Source organism: Ranitomeya imitator, chromosome 4 (assembly GCF_032444005.1).
Source record: "Ranitomeya imitator isolate aRanImi1 chromosome 4, aRanImi1.pri, whole genome shotgun sequence".
NCBI classification, from domain to species: domain Eukaryota; kingdom Metazoa; phylum Chordata; class Amphibia; order Anura; family Dendrobatidae; genus Ranitomeya; species Ranitomeya imitator.
This window is the reverse complement of record NC_091285.1, coordinates 24,935,700-24,950,278: the sequence shown is the minus strand read 5'-3', so window position 1 is coordinate 24,950,278 and position 14,579 is coordinate 24,935,700. Positions and strand designations below refer to the sequence as shown.

Below are 14,579 nucleotides of genomic sequence, written 5' to 3'. Positions count from 1 at the left end.
ACGACTCTCGGAAGTAGGGGAAGGGGGGTTATGGAAACTGGTACCACGGAAGAACCAGAGCATTCACTGCAATGGCTTTTGGATCTTGAGGCTGAACCATGACCACGAGTACATTGGCGTTCAGTCTGGACGCCATCCGATCTACATCTGGAGTGCCCCAGTGAAGGCAGATCTGATGGAAGACTTCCGGGTGAAGTTCCCACTCACTTGAGGCGGGACCCTGATGGCTGAAGAAGTCTATCGCCCAGAGATTACTCCTGGGATGTATACTGCCGAGATCACCGAATGATAGATCTCGGCCCATCAGAGAATGAGGTACCTCGTCCATGATGCCTGACCGTGGGTACCTGCTAGATGATTGACGTATGGCACAGCCGTGGCATTATCCAATTGAATTCGGATGGGGTGACCCGCCTGAAGGCAGAGAACCTGCTGTAGGACTAGCTGTATCGTTCGGATCCCCAGAACAAAGATCGGGAGAAGAAGGCTGGCATCGGTAGTCACTAGTAATCATTGAACCGGAAGGAACTCCCCTGGATGAGGAAGAAGCTCAGAGACTACCCTCTGAAAGCCTGTTTGACCTACAGAAAACGAGCGGGGCGAAGGTAACGGCTTCCATTGCTGTCACCATTTTTCCTCATGACCCTCCCAGCAAATTGAATGGAATGACTCAAGTAAGTGAGTTCTGAGTTGAAGGGCCACGGCCTTGTCTCAAGAGAGAAATACCAACCCTCTGGAGGTGTCCAGGATCATCCTCAAAAAGGATATCTGCTGGGCTGGAAAAGAGGAAAACCCTGTCTAGATGAAGCTGCCAGCCCAGGAGAGAGAGGGTATAGCAGTTGATATAGTCTACTCGGCGTAGTCCTGGAAGAGCGACTAGAAAGTCGACCGGATAGGGCAGGACGACCACGCCTCTAGGGTGCGAGAGGAACATGACAGCCGCCATGACCCTTGCGAACACTCAGGGTGCGGTAGCAAGGCCGAAGGACAAGGTCGTGACTTGAAAATGCTGTTGGCGAATGGAAAAGCGAAGGAATTTTTGAAGAGGGGAAAGTAGGAATGTGAAGGTAAGCATCCCGAATGTCGGTGGATGCCAGAAACTCCACCCTTTTTCCGTTGAAGTAATGGCTGAGCGGAGGACTCCATCTGAAGGAGGACCTTGTCCAGCTTGGTAAAAGTTTGAGGTCCAGGTTCGGTCTTACTTTTCTGTCCCCCTATTTGGAACTAAGAACCCTTAGATCAAGACCGTCCTGGACAATTCTTCCACTGCTGGTTGGGTCTATAGGAAACATGCGATCCTAGGGAGAGATGTCAGAGGCTTTTTGAACGCAGAGTACGTTTCCATACTCTGAGCTATAATGCCCTTCTGGGTGTAATGGTATTTGCTGCTGACAGCGCCGCACAACTAGCTGCGTCCAAGAGGCGTGAATCAGCTAGTGATGTGAATCAATGTACCAGGAGACCATTGCTCTAGCAACCCATGCAGTGACTAAGTAAGGGGTAGAGCACTCAACCCGAGGCTGCAAGACAGAATGAACCAGATTTGCTATCTGACAGTCCGTTGTAATCTTAATTGATGACCCATCGGGCAGGAATACTCGTAGACAAACCACAGGAGATCCTACCCGGTTAATCTGCCAAGTGGCAAAATGCGCGGCTGCATCCAGAAGGTCAGGGAAAGCCGTCTCCTGCTACCTCCGCTCTATTTTGACAGTGCGGAGTTAAAATGATGAACACTCGATCCACCACCCTCTTAACAAGTAAGTGGAGAGGGATCGTCCGCCTTCTTGCATCATCCGCTAAATAGTGGAGATGCAGAGAGGGGGTGCTCGAACGCCAAAAGAGGGTGCCACTGTACATCCACAGAGTTCAGGTCTCCGGGTGGACAGGGCTGGTTGTCCGGCGTTAGGCCTGGCTGCAGAAGAGTATACATGGAGGCGACACTCCATGTGCTCGTCTATTGATTGTGTGGGAAATCGGTGCCCTTTAAAAGGACCCGTCGCCCCTAAGAATTAGACCAGGCATGGTATCCCACGTCGTAGGGGGGTATACGTGGAGAGGACACCCCACGTGTTTGCATATTGGCTGAAAAAAGAATACCGCGCCTGCATAGACTTCTGTCCAGTGAATTGCTAATCCTGACGCTCCCTGCCGGGTGAATGACTAATGCTCTGCGAGGGAGTTTAGTCTCCCTATGAGGGACACTGCGTGATCTGGAGTAGAACCGTAGCCCTCATCAATCTACAGAGATTGGTTGATGATATAAATAGGCGAATCCATCCTTTTCTGAAGCTCTGGCGAGTCCAGATCCAAGGCAGTATTCGATCCATATTCAGAGACTTGTTCTCAGGAAATAATTGGGGAGGGAGACCAGGAAACGAAGCTTCCATTTTCTAGATGCCTGTACTTTTCTAGAATACTTGCGGCCCCTGCTATCCGACGGCTCCCATGTAGGAGATGAACCATATATATCGGTCCTGCGAGCACTCCGGGCCACAGAGAGTTCACGGAGGGCTTCCATCTCTTGATCAGAGAAGCCATGGGATGTGGCAGTGATGAAGTCCACTCAGGGGAACTAGGTACTCTGGGATAAGCTGGGATCGGCGGCGGAGGGTTCCTGAGTTCATTTAGGGTGACCGGCTTCGGACTGGTCATGTGCCCTTAAGACCAGGGAATCCTGATCATGTGCCTAGGGCAGTACTTCCTTACCCGGCTGCAGAGTCGTTGTGCCCCTTTAATGCCAAAATCCATCGCCTCTGCCGGCTGGGTGGACCAAGATGGCCACTGGGAGTTGCAGAGGTGATTAAGTCTCGCAGAGAGCGAGAGGAGCCATTTCGTGGGCGGAGCCTCGTGACCTCCATGATTACGCTCAAGCCAGGGCCTAAATTTCTGCAGCTGGCGGGAGCAATACTAGGGGTAGAATAGAGGGGCATTGGGCCGAGAAAAGCGAACGCTCCCGTGCCAGACAGAAAACGCCAGAAAAGATGGGCGGAGCCGCCTTAGCGCGCCATAGTACGGGCACGACTTCCGGGATGCAGCCTACACATCGGCCAAAGCCGGGGGCTAAATTTTTGCAGTTGGCCGGAGCGTTACCTCAGGAAGGTGGGCCACAGGGAAGCCGAGGCTGCCTGTCAGCATGTAGATATCCAACTGCAGAGGCCCATTGCTGACTGGATCCACTCACCATGGGTGCGCGTCCCGGCATAGAGCTGCCGCGGATGACTGGGTTTCAGCGTCGAGGAAGCGCGCGCACTCTACTGTTCTGCTGCAGGTCAGGTATTGCAGCGTGGACGGTGCAGGTATAAAGCGATAACCCTCAATCCAGCATCCCTTTGTTAGGGAGGTGGAGAGGAACCATCCGCCTCATTGTACCATCCTCTTTAACAGTGGTGGGACAGTGGGGGCTGCTCGGACGCCATGGAGAGGGGCCTCTGTACATCCACAGAGTTCAGCCCCCGGGTGGACAGGGCCAGTTGTCCGGCATTAGGCCTGGCTGCAGGAGAGGATACATGGAGGTGACACTCCCATGTGGTCGCCTGCTGCTGGTGTGGGGAGATCGGGACTCGAAGGAACCGTCGCCCCTAAAGTGAGCTCAGGCATGGCTTCCCACGTCGCAGGAGAGGGTATGGGGAGGCGACACTCCGCGTTTTTGTATCACTTAGTGTCAGCCTGATATTGGCAGCAGCAAACACCACGGTCTGTGTGCCCCAATGAGGCGAAGGAGAAAAAAAAGGCTCCTTTTGATACACCACTCCGTCCATAGACATCTATGAACCATGCATGTACTAACGACGACTTGTTCACATCCTATTATATTGTAAAATGTAATGTTTAGTGTAATTTTGTACTCTTTTATTCCAGGAATGCATGATCAGGGCCCTGGACCAAGACGTATGCAGAACAGACCGGTATGTACATGTTCACTTACAGAGGCGGTCTGACATCCCGCAAGGACACGTGCGCACTGATACTGGCGGCCATCATGCGCACGTATCCTGTTTAATTAGAATGGGGCATTTATTGACCAATTCTCGGAGGCTGTCCCAGAGAATGAGAATGCTAGAGATAGAAATGTCGGGACGCGCTGAATGCATCGGCGTTAATTTTTATCCATCTCCTCTTCCAGCACACCGCCGGTAGAGTTGTTCACGTCATAAACTTTGAGCGAGGGAGGAATCTGAAGAACCAGGTGCTGTGGCTGGCCGAGCCGTTCGGAGTCATTACCAATTTTCTGATTTTAAACACCATGAATGAGGTATGTGTTAAGATGGATGGAAAAATAAGTTACTAGACTTGTATGTGTAATATATAGTATATGTGTACAACCATGTAACGCAGAGCTGCTAGTGCCAGAATAAAAGCTAGAGGGGTCTGGCCACCGTACATGGTCTCCCCGCGAGTAGGACCAGTGAAGGTCTTCATCCCAGGTACACTAACACCTATGTATTACATCGATATGTTGGTGGAACTGATGGTGCGGCCATTTCTCCAGTGTCTCAGGAGCCGTTTGACAACACCAGGTTGCATGTTGCTGGTGCAAGTGTCAGCCACCATGGCTTTAGCGTCTCTGGACTTCTCTCATCGAGCACATCCGGGACATCATTGTTCGGTGATTACAAAGGAACTGCCAGTAGTGGATCTTGATGATTTGCCCAAATGCATTCAGCGTGGCAGAACATTCCTCAGACGGCCATTAATGACCTCATTGATGGCAGCTGAGGCTGTAAGTGCCATGATTTCTGCACGTCATACTCGATACTGGAAAAAAAATTAAACCATCAGGATGTTTTGAAAATGTTGTTCCTGTATTTTTTTTTTCACCATCTTCATACCATTATCCCCCTTGGTGCTGCAGTTTGTGTTCCAAAGCTAAAGGATTTTTCTTTTTTTTTTTTTTTTGTAAAGGCGTTCATCGAAATGTCCACCCCAGAAGAGGCAATGGCGGCAGTAGACTATTACAGCACAAACCAAGCTCTCATCCACGGAAAACCTGTTCGCGTTCACTTGTCTCAGAAATATAAATATATTAAGGTAAGTTCTCAAATTATTTTGAAGAAATTTGCCTTTTTGTTTTTGGTCTGTGTATATGCAGAAATACCCTTCATGCTAGTCTCAAAGTAGTCCACTACCTGGGTAATGGTCTCTTAAAGAGAATCTGTCAGCAGGTTTTGCTATGTCCGAAGACGGCAGGAGATGAAGCCTAAATCACAAAATGCAGCTGTCATTTATTAAGCTGTGTGCCGTTTACTTAACAGTGAAGGTTTTATCTCCAAGAGATTATCACTTCCCAGACTTGCTATCTCATGCCAAGTTGCCTGACCACGGCACCTCCCCTGATTAACAATAGACACGGTACATACAGGGCTTGTAACCACAAGTATGCGAAGTGCATACTCCCAGCTGCATTCCGACTAGACTTGCACGTCAAGTCAGAATGTGTCCGGACAGCGGTTATTTGTGCATCTCTGCTCTATTGTCTACCATTTTAGCAGAGCAGAAATAACCAGAACCCACCATTGGACAATGGTAGCGCTGTGGGTAGAATTTTTTTTTTTTCCCCAATCCTGGACAACCCATCCAAAGAATGGTTTACTCTTGTTTCCTGTCTGTTTTTAGTAATTACTTTCCTTTCCTTGTAATAGAAATTAAAAAAAAAAATTGCTTACAACAGTGTTTCTTTATCGCTTCATTGGGGGACACAGGTAACCATGGGTGTATGCTGCTGTCGTTAGGAGGCTGACACTATGCAAAAAAGGAAACTAGTTCAGGAGTATACACCCAACGAGCGGCACGAAGTACCTCAGTTTGTGCTTTGTCTGTAGGAGGCAAACCTGGATCGTCATATCCGCTGCTAACCTTTGTTCCCTTACAGGTTTAATTGTTTTTACTAACATTCTCTTAGTTAAATTACGTCTATTAGGAGAGTTTCTGAGTTGGCGGCATTGTCCTTCCGTTCCCCGCCCCTGATTCTATATCAGGACAAGGTAGTTCTCAGGCCTGCTCCTCTCTTTCTACCCGAGGTGGCCTTTTCATTTCTCATTAATGAAGACTTTGTCCTTCCTTCTGTCCCTCTATAAGCTGGATCCCGTCACGGCTCTTCAAGTCTACTTTTCAAGGGCTGCTCCCTTTCGCCAATCTGATGCCCTGTTCGTCATCTCTGAAAGTTACCTTAATGGGCTCCTAGCTTCTAATTTCACTATTGACGTGAGGTATTCCGTGTTCAGGACAAACAGCCTCTTCCGGCGGTGCAGGCTTTTCCGGGGGTGAAGGTTCACTCCGCTCTGCGGTGGGGGCCTCCTAGGTTTTTCGTTACCACGTTTTTGCTTCCAGTTTGTAGACCGCAACCTATTCATCTTTACCCTCTTTTGCGAGTTTTTTGCGGGGTACATACCCATGCCTCGTCTGATGCAGGCCTGGGAAGGAAGGTGCTGCAGTCGACGGTTTTCCATCGACTGACCTGAGCTCATTTATTCCTTGGATCTTCCTGTTTCCCACCCTAGGGACTGCTTTTGGACGTCCCATGGTTACCTGTGTCCCCCAATGAAGCGATAAAGAAAGAGGGATTTTTGGTACTCACCGTAAAATCTTTTTCTTGGAGCCTTCATTGGGGGACACAGCACCCTCCCTAACTGTTTGTACCATTACTTGGTCTATGTGCCTTCTTTGTTGGATTGGTACACATGTTGAGCTTTTCGTTGCTTCTCCTACTGCTTTAACACTAACTGAGATACTTCGTGCCGGTCAGTGGGTGTATACTACTACGGAGGAGCTAGTTTCCTTTTTTGCATAGTGTCAGCCTCCTAGCGACAGCAGCATACACCCATGGTTACCTGTGTCCCCCAATGAAGGCTCCAAGAAAGAGATTTTACGGAGAGTACCAAAAAGAGGGATTTTTGGTACTCACCGTAAAATCTTTCTTGGAGCCTTCATTGGGGGACACAGATAACCGTGAGGGTGTATGCTGCTGCTAGGAGGCTGACACTATGCAAAAAAGGAAAAGAACAATAGCCCCTCCCCAGCAGTATACACCCACCGATAGGCACTGAGCACCTCAGTTGGTGAAAAAAAACAGGAGAAACAACCATAACTGAGAACACATGAGTACCAACTCATATCAATCAGGACTTGTAGGCCCAAACACGGTACCAAGAACAAATAACCAGGGAGGGTGCTGTGTCCCCCAATGAAGGCTCCAAGAAAGAGATTTTACGGTGAGTACCAAAAATCACTCTTTGTTTATCGCTTCATTGGGGGACCCAGACGTCCAAATGCAGTCCAGGAAAAGGGTGGGTAGAAAGGAAGCGAGAAAAGGGCTCAGGTCGGCCGGTGTGCGACCGCCGCCTCCAGTACCTTCCTACCAAAACCTGCATCTGACGAGGTCTGGGTATAAACCCTGTAGAACCTCGTGAACGTATGTAAAGACGACCAGGTGGCAGCCTTGCAAACCTGCAAAGCGGAGGCCTGGTGACGAACAGCCCAGGAAGCACAGACAGCTCTGGTGGAGTGGGACCGTACCCCAGGAGGGGGCTGTGTCTCTCGAGCACGGTAGGATTCCATTATAGCAGAACAAATCCAGCGAGAAATAGTGTATTTGGACGCTTGAAGGCCTTTCCGGTGACCCTCAGCAATGACACAGTCGGATTTGCGAAAATGGGCAGTTCTAGAAAGATAGATCCGAACGGCCTTGACAACGTCAAGCTTGGGAAGGGACTTCTCCAAGGGGTGAACAGGAGAAGGGCAAAAAGAAGGAAGAATAATATCCTCATTTATGTGGAAAGAGGAAACCAGCTTGGGAAGAAATTCGGGGACACGTCTTAGAACGACCTTGTCCTGATGAAGAATCAGGAAGGGGGAGCGGCAGGATAATGCTGCCAACTCGGAAACTCTTCTAATTGAAGTGATGGCAATGAGGAAGACCACCTTCCAGGAAAGAAAGGAAAAAGACATCCTGAAGCTGGTCTGAAGGGCACTGAGAACCAAATTGAGGTCCCAAGGTTCCAGCGGAGGACGAAAAGGAGGAGCAAGATGAGCAACTTTTTACAGAAAAGTCTTCACTTGAAAGACGAAGCCAAGTCCTTTTGGAAAAGAATGGACAAGGCGGAAACTTGACCCTTTAGGGTACTGAGAGACAAACCCGAGTCAAGACTCGACTGCAGGAAGTCCAGAAAGTCCGGAAGGGAAAAAGTCATTGGAAAGACGTCGTGTGTCTCGCACCACTGGAAGAAAGCCTTCCCGTACCTGTGGTAAATGCGAGAAGAAGCTGGCTTCCTGGCTCTGATCATGGTCTGTATGACCTGATGAGAAAAACCAGACTCCCTCAGAACCGCGGCCTCAACAGCCATGCCGTTAAATGCAGGGACTGAGAACTCTGGTGGAGGAGTGGGCCCTGTGAGAGAAGATCTGAGCGGTCTGGGAGTCTCCAAGGGGTATCCGCGAGCATGTTGACCAGCTCCGCGTACCAGGGGCGTCTTGACCAGTCTGGAGCTAGGAGTATGACCGGATTCCCCTCTAACCTTATCTTTTTTACTACCCTTGGGATCAAGGTAAGTGGGGGAAGCAGGTAAGGAAACAAACTGTGACCATGGGATTACCAGGACGTCGTGTCTGATGGCCTCAGGGTCCCGGGATCTGGCAACAAACTGAGGAACCGTGTGGTTCATCAGAGATGCCTTGAGGTCGACGTCTAGGGTGCCCCAACGAAGACAAATCTGGTTGAATACTGAGGGATGGAGAGACCACTCCCCCGCCGCCAGGCCCTGGTGGCTGAGGAAGTCGGCTGCCCAATTTTCGACGCCCAGAATGTGGACAGCTGAAATAACCGGAACGGCCCTTCTGCCCAATGAAGTATCCTTGCTGCCTCTGCCATTACCTGACTGCTATGCGTCCCGCCCTGGTGGTTTAAGTACACCACGGCCGTGGCGTTGTCCGACTGGATGTGGACGGAACGACCGGCCAGGAGTGATTGCCAGTGGAGTAGGGCAAGGAAGATTGCTCTGATCTCCAGTAAGTTGATAGGAAGAAGAGCCTCCTGCGCTGTGAGATGTCGGAAGACCGCTCCCCAACAGAGCAGGCTGGCATCTGTGGTGATGACCTACCACTGAAGCGGAAGGAAAAACCTCCCTCTGAGGAGCGATGAAGACAGGGTCCACCAGGTCAGTGACTGCCGAGGCAGACTAACGGGGTAGTCCAGTGAGGTCGTGGATCTGTTCCAAGTGGAGAGAAGAAACAGTTGGAGGGGACGTGTGTGGAATTGGGCAAAGGGAACGGCCTCCATGGAGGCAACCATCTTTCCCAGGAATGCCATGCAGAACCGAAGCGAGCGAGGAGCTGGGTGTTTGAGAGATCGGGCTGCCTTGCGGAGACCGGAGAACTTGTCCAGTGGGAGGAAGACCCGAGCCAAGTTTGTGTCAAATTCCATGCCCAAGAAGGACAGACGCTGGCAGGGTATCAGAGAGGACTTGTCCCGGTTGATGATCCACCCGAGACGAGTCAGTGTCCAGAGAGATCTGGAGGCTTTGCGCACAGTCTCGATGAGACGAATCCCTGATCAAAAGATCGTCCAGGTAGGGGATGATGAGTATTCCCCATGGAACGAAGGATGGCCATGACCGACGCCATGATCTTGGTGAAGACCCTTAGGGCCGACGCCAGGCCGAACGGGAGGGCCGTGAATTGGTAGTGCTCTTCCTGGATAGCAAACCGAAGGTACCTGTGGTGCCGTACGCAGATAGGAACATGAAGGTACGCATCCTGAATGTCCACCGAACACAGGAACTCCCCGGGCTCCATGGCAGCAATCACAGACCGCAAGGACTCCATCCTGAAGTAGCGGAGTCGAACATGGCGGTTCAAAAACTTGAGATCCAGAATTGGGCGAAGGGAACCGTCCTTCTTGGGGACCACAAAGAGATTCGAGTAGAACCTCGAAAAACGCTCGTTTGAAGGGACAGGAACAACTACGCCAGCTGTGACCAGGGAAGAGACGGCCTGAAGAAACCCAGGCAGTTGAGACTGTTGCCTTGGTGGACGAGAGGGGAAGAAACGATTTTCCGGAAAGGATGAAAATTTGATCTTGTAACCGGAGGTAACTACCTCTCTGACCCAGGTGTCACTGACTACAGACAGTCAGGCGTCCCGGAAGGAAAGAAGTCTGCCTCCCACCCTGGAAGTCATTCCAGGTGGGGGGCGACCGTCACTTGGAACGAAATCTATCGGAACGGGAGCCAGAGGACCTGAAAGGTTGGCTTAGTTCTCCATCTGGGGGCAGGTTTGTAAGTGGGTCTCCTCTGCTCTCCTGAAGCGGAAGGTTGCTCCTGCTGGGAAGAGGAGTCAGAGGTCCGAAATTGACGAAAGTGCCTAAACGGCCTAGGGCCCTTTTTATTGAAGAAACGTTTTGGTCTAGACTGAGGGAGGGAAGTACTTTTTCCTCCAGTGGCATCAGAAATGATCTGGTCTAAGCGAGAGCCAAAGAGTCTGGAACCCTGAAAGGCTAGGTTGGTGAGAGACTTCTTAGAAGTTGTATCTGCGCTCCATGCTTTGAGCCAAAGAATGCGGCGTATAGCAATGATGTTGCTACTTGCCTTAGTGGAACAGGCCACTGCATCCAAGGAGGCAGCCAAAACGCATTTACCCGCGTGGCCAATCTGGTTCGCCAAATCAGCCAGTTTCTGTGGGGAAGCCAAAGCCAAAATGCCTCGTCGAAGAATCTTGGCCCAGGCGGAAATGGCCTTTGCCACCCAGGTGGAGGCGAAACTGGGGCAGAGGGAAGCTCCTGATGCCTCGAAAGCTGATTTGGCTAGAGTCTCAATCTGTCTGTCCATAGCGTCTTAAAGCGATGCACCATCAGGTAAGGACAGGACCGTCTTTGATGAAAGACGGTAAACCGGCGGGTCCACCTTCGGAGATTCTGCCCATTTGGCAAGAAGGTCAGCACTAAACGGGTATAATACGTCCAGGTGTTTTCTACCTGGGAAGCGCTTCTCGGGATGTTCCCAGTGCTTAGACAGGGTAGACTCGAATTCCTCGTGATTGGGAAAGGAGCGAGAAGGATGCTTGACCCGTTTGAAGGAGACAGAAGGATCCTGTGACGGAACCTCGTCCTGTTTAAGCTTGAGTTTGAGAGATAGCCAAGATGAGACTATCCACAATAGCCTGTATGCCAGACGTCGGGTCAGAGTCAGACCCGGACTGGGAATCTATGTCCGACCCAAGGTCCTCCTCAGAAGAGGGGAATTGGGAAGAGATGAGCAGCTTAGGAACTGCTGAGGGACCCGGAGAGCTGGAAGAGGAGCCAGACAGGGACATCTTTCTAGAACGGCCGTTTGGAGCGTTCTTCTGAAGGTCGATAACAGGTGTGTGCGACTCTCCATGAGAGACGGTCGGAGCACTGGTGGCTGTAGATTCGGAAGTCGTTCAAGCGCCTGGACCAGAGATTGGGATACTTTATTCGAGTCAGAGACCTTCTGAGACATAGCAACTGCCAACTCTGGGGAAGGGGGAGTGCACTCATCCTGAGATTCGGAAGTTCCTACGGAGCAGACATGGTAGGTGGACTGCAGGATTGGCAGAAGGGTGACGACTGACCTGCTGACCACTTTTTCTTGCAGCGTGAGCAAGCGTAATGAATGATGGTGGGTTTGGAAGCAGAAGCCCCAATAGAGTTGGACATATGTAGGCTGTGAGCTTATAGTAAGAAAAAAAGGGTTGGAAAGCTCTGCCTGTGTAAGTCTAAACTACTGCATAGGAAGCAGAATCCAAGATGGAGGAGGAATAGAGGCCTCGTGGGGAAGGGGGGGGGGGGTGTAGTGGTTAAGCGCACAGCAAATGACCGAGAAGAGAAAAACCCCTGATAGGTCCAGCGGCAGAAGGGGGCGTGTGAGCTGTATTAAAATATCACTGGGCGCCAAGAAAGCGCGGGCGATTAGGTGGCGCGGCCGACCGGCCCGAACTGAGGTAAAGTGAAAGTAAAAAAGGGGAGCTGCGGCGCTGAATGAACAACGCATGGAATAGACGGCAGGGCAGCGCTGACAGGTACAGGGGAGGCAAGGGAGCCAGCGTGAAATACAAACAACAATCCCCTTCCCCCGATATATCTTCATTACCTCATCTTCAGCGCTGTATGAGGGTCGTCCAGGGGCCCAAGGGACGCTGGAGAGAAGAACCCTCTTCCAGGAAACTGCATCAACCCCCTTAGGGGTAAAAAGGGGGGAAGGTCACTGCTGGTGACTACAGTCTCCCTCTCAGCCCTGTCCGAGGAGAGGGTTGAGGAGGAAATTCGGCCATCAAACTCACCTTGAGGCTCCAATGAAGGCGCAGGGGAGAAATGTCCTGCCAACAGGCCTGAGTGTTGCGATGTGGGTGATACCACACTGCTCGCTCAGCCGCTAATAATGGGAAGACAGAGTGAATTAACACCCTGATTACCTACAAGTTGAATCTGGAAAACAAAATAAATAAATAGTAAAACACAACAAACCTGCGAAAGCAAAAAATGATTAGCTGTGGATCTGTGAGATCCAGGTCCAGCTCCTACAGACACTAAGCACAAACTGAGGTTCTCAGTGCCTGTCGGTGGTGTATACTGCCGGGGAGGGGCTATTGTTCTTTTCCTTTTTTGCATAGTGTCAGCCTCCTAGCAGCAGCATACACCCTCGGTTATCTGTGTCCCCCAATGAAGCGATAAAGAAATCTCTTTTCTTTGCTCTGTTATCCCTCCTGGGAGTGCGGTGAAGTTAACATCTGTGCATGCTTAGTGGTGCTGACAGGAGCAGCGGACATGTCTCACACCGTTTGCGCTTTCCAACATATCTGTTCTAATCATCCCTCTGCATTTTTTGTATTTTTCAAAAAACCAACAACCATGGATGACCATAAAATACCAGGCAAGACAATACTGATAAAAATATGCCTTTATTAATGCATATAGCAGTAGAGATAATAAATTAAAATGTGCACACAACATAAAACATTATACAGTAGATATATAACATAATTAAAATCAAGCAAAAGGATGGACCAGAATTTTTATTTTTTTTTAATAGGTGTATAGATAATTAGACCAAAATGACACTCTGGATACTTGTAAAGTACCTACTACAAAACCAACAAATTAATAGTTATTTGTGATCCCATAATAAAAGTATGTATAAAAATATAGAAGATATTAGAAAAAAAGGGGTGGGGAAATTCTATAATTGTGAATAAAGTGCAAGTAGTGTCACATTACAAAGGAACTAGGGGGTGGTCTACATATAGGAGAAAAGTGCATAGTGTCAATAAGAAAAAATAAATGGAAATAAAAATTGGAGGTCTATACCTTTTTTAAGGTGCACCCCGACGCGCGTTTCAGAAATAGTTTCCTTCGTCACCCCCCACCGCCACTGTGTGGCGAGCCATAGCCCGTAACCTTCTGTTAACTTTTTGTTCATACATTTCCAGTATTTCTTCATGCTTTTCCAGGAAGATTAGTTGAGAAACAGCTCAGTGCCCGAGACCTAAAGGAACAAGCTGAAACCTAAAATTCCAATCTTGTGTTCTATTCTCTTTAGAAATTGGAAAAGCCTGAAGTAAAAACCAAGCCGAAAAAGTCAGAAACGGGCAAAGTTGTGCACCTTAGTAAACTGCCCAGTTTCGGCTACACGGATGCTGAGCTCCTAAAGCTCGTCGAGGACTTCGGCAAAGTGAAAACCTATATCCTAATGAGAGTGAGAAATCAGGTAAAATTACATGGGGGGGAAATGCTTTAAATTTCCTGCAAAGGTATTCATATGTTGTGGTGGTAAAAAAAATAAATAAATATATGTATGTATGTATGTATATATATATGTATGTATATATATGTATGTATATGTGTATATATATGTATGTATATATATATGTATGTATATATGTATTATGTATAAGTGTGTGTGTGTGTGTGTGTGTATAAATATATATATATATATATATATATATATATATATATATATATATATATATATATATATATATATATATATATATACACACACAGAAAACACGGCCAAAAGTATTGACACCCCTGCAATTCTGTCAGATAATACTCAGTTTCTTCCTGAAAATGATTGCAAACACAAATTATTTGGTATTATCTTCATTTAATTTGTCTTAAATGAAAAAACACAAAAAGAATTGTCCTAACGCCAAATTGGATATAATTCCACACCAAACATAAAAAAGGGGGTGGACAAAAGTATTGGCACTATTAGAAAAATCATGTGATGCTTCTCTAATTTGTGTAATTAACAGCACCGGTAACTTACCTGTGGCACCTAACAGGTGTTGGCAATAACTAAATCACACTTGCAGCCAGTTGACATGGATTAAAGTTGACTCCACCTCTGTCCTGTGTCCTTGTGTGCACCACATTGAGCATGGAGAAAAGAAGACCAAAGAACTGTTTGAGGACTTGAGAAACCAAATTGTGAGGAATCATGAGCAATCCCAAGGCTACAAGTCCATCTCCAAAGACCTGAATGTTCCTGTGTCTACCGTGCGCAGTGTCATCAAGAAGTGTAAAGCCCATGGCTCTGTGGCTAACCTCCCTAGATGTGGACGGAAAA

General features: G+C 48.8%; 1 protein-coding gene across 1 annotated transcript in view; it reads left to right on the top strand.

Moving 5' to 3' along the window:
* Nucleotides 1-14,579, top strand: part of LOC138675300 (matrin-3-like) — a 44,675-nt gene that overhangs the window by 19,660 nt on the left and 10,436 nt on the right. The window contains exons 6-9 of the mRNA XM_069763388.1: nt 3,862-3,908; nt 4,127-4,255; nt 4,906-5,031; nt 13,548-13,715. Of these exons, the coding sequence (XP_069619489.1) occupies nt 3,862-3,908; nt 4,127-4,255; nt 4,906-5,031; nt 13,548-13,715 (470 nt within the window). The remainder of the gene's footprint in view (nt 1-3,861; nt 3,909-4,126; nt 4,256-4,905; nt 5,032-13,547; nt 13,716-14,579) is intronic.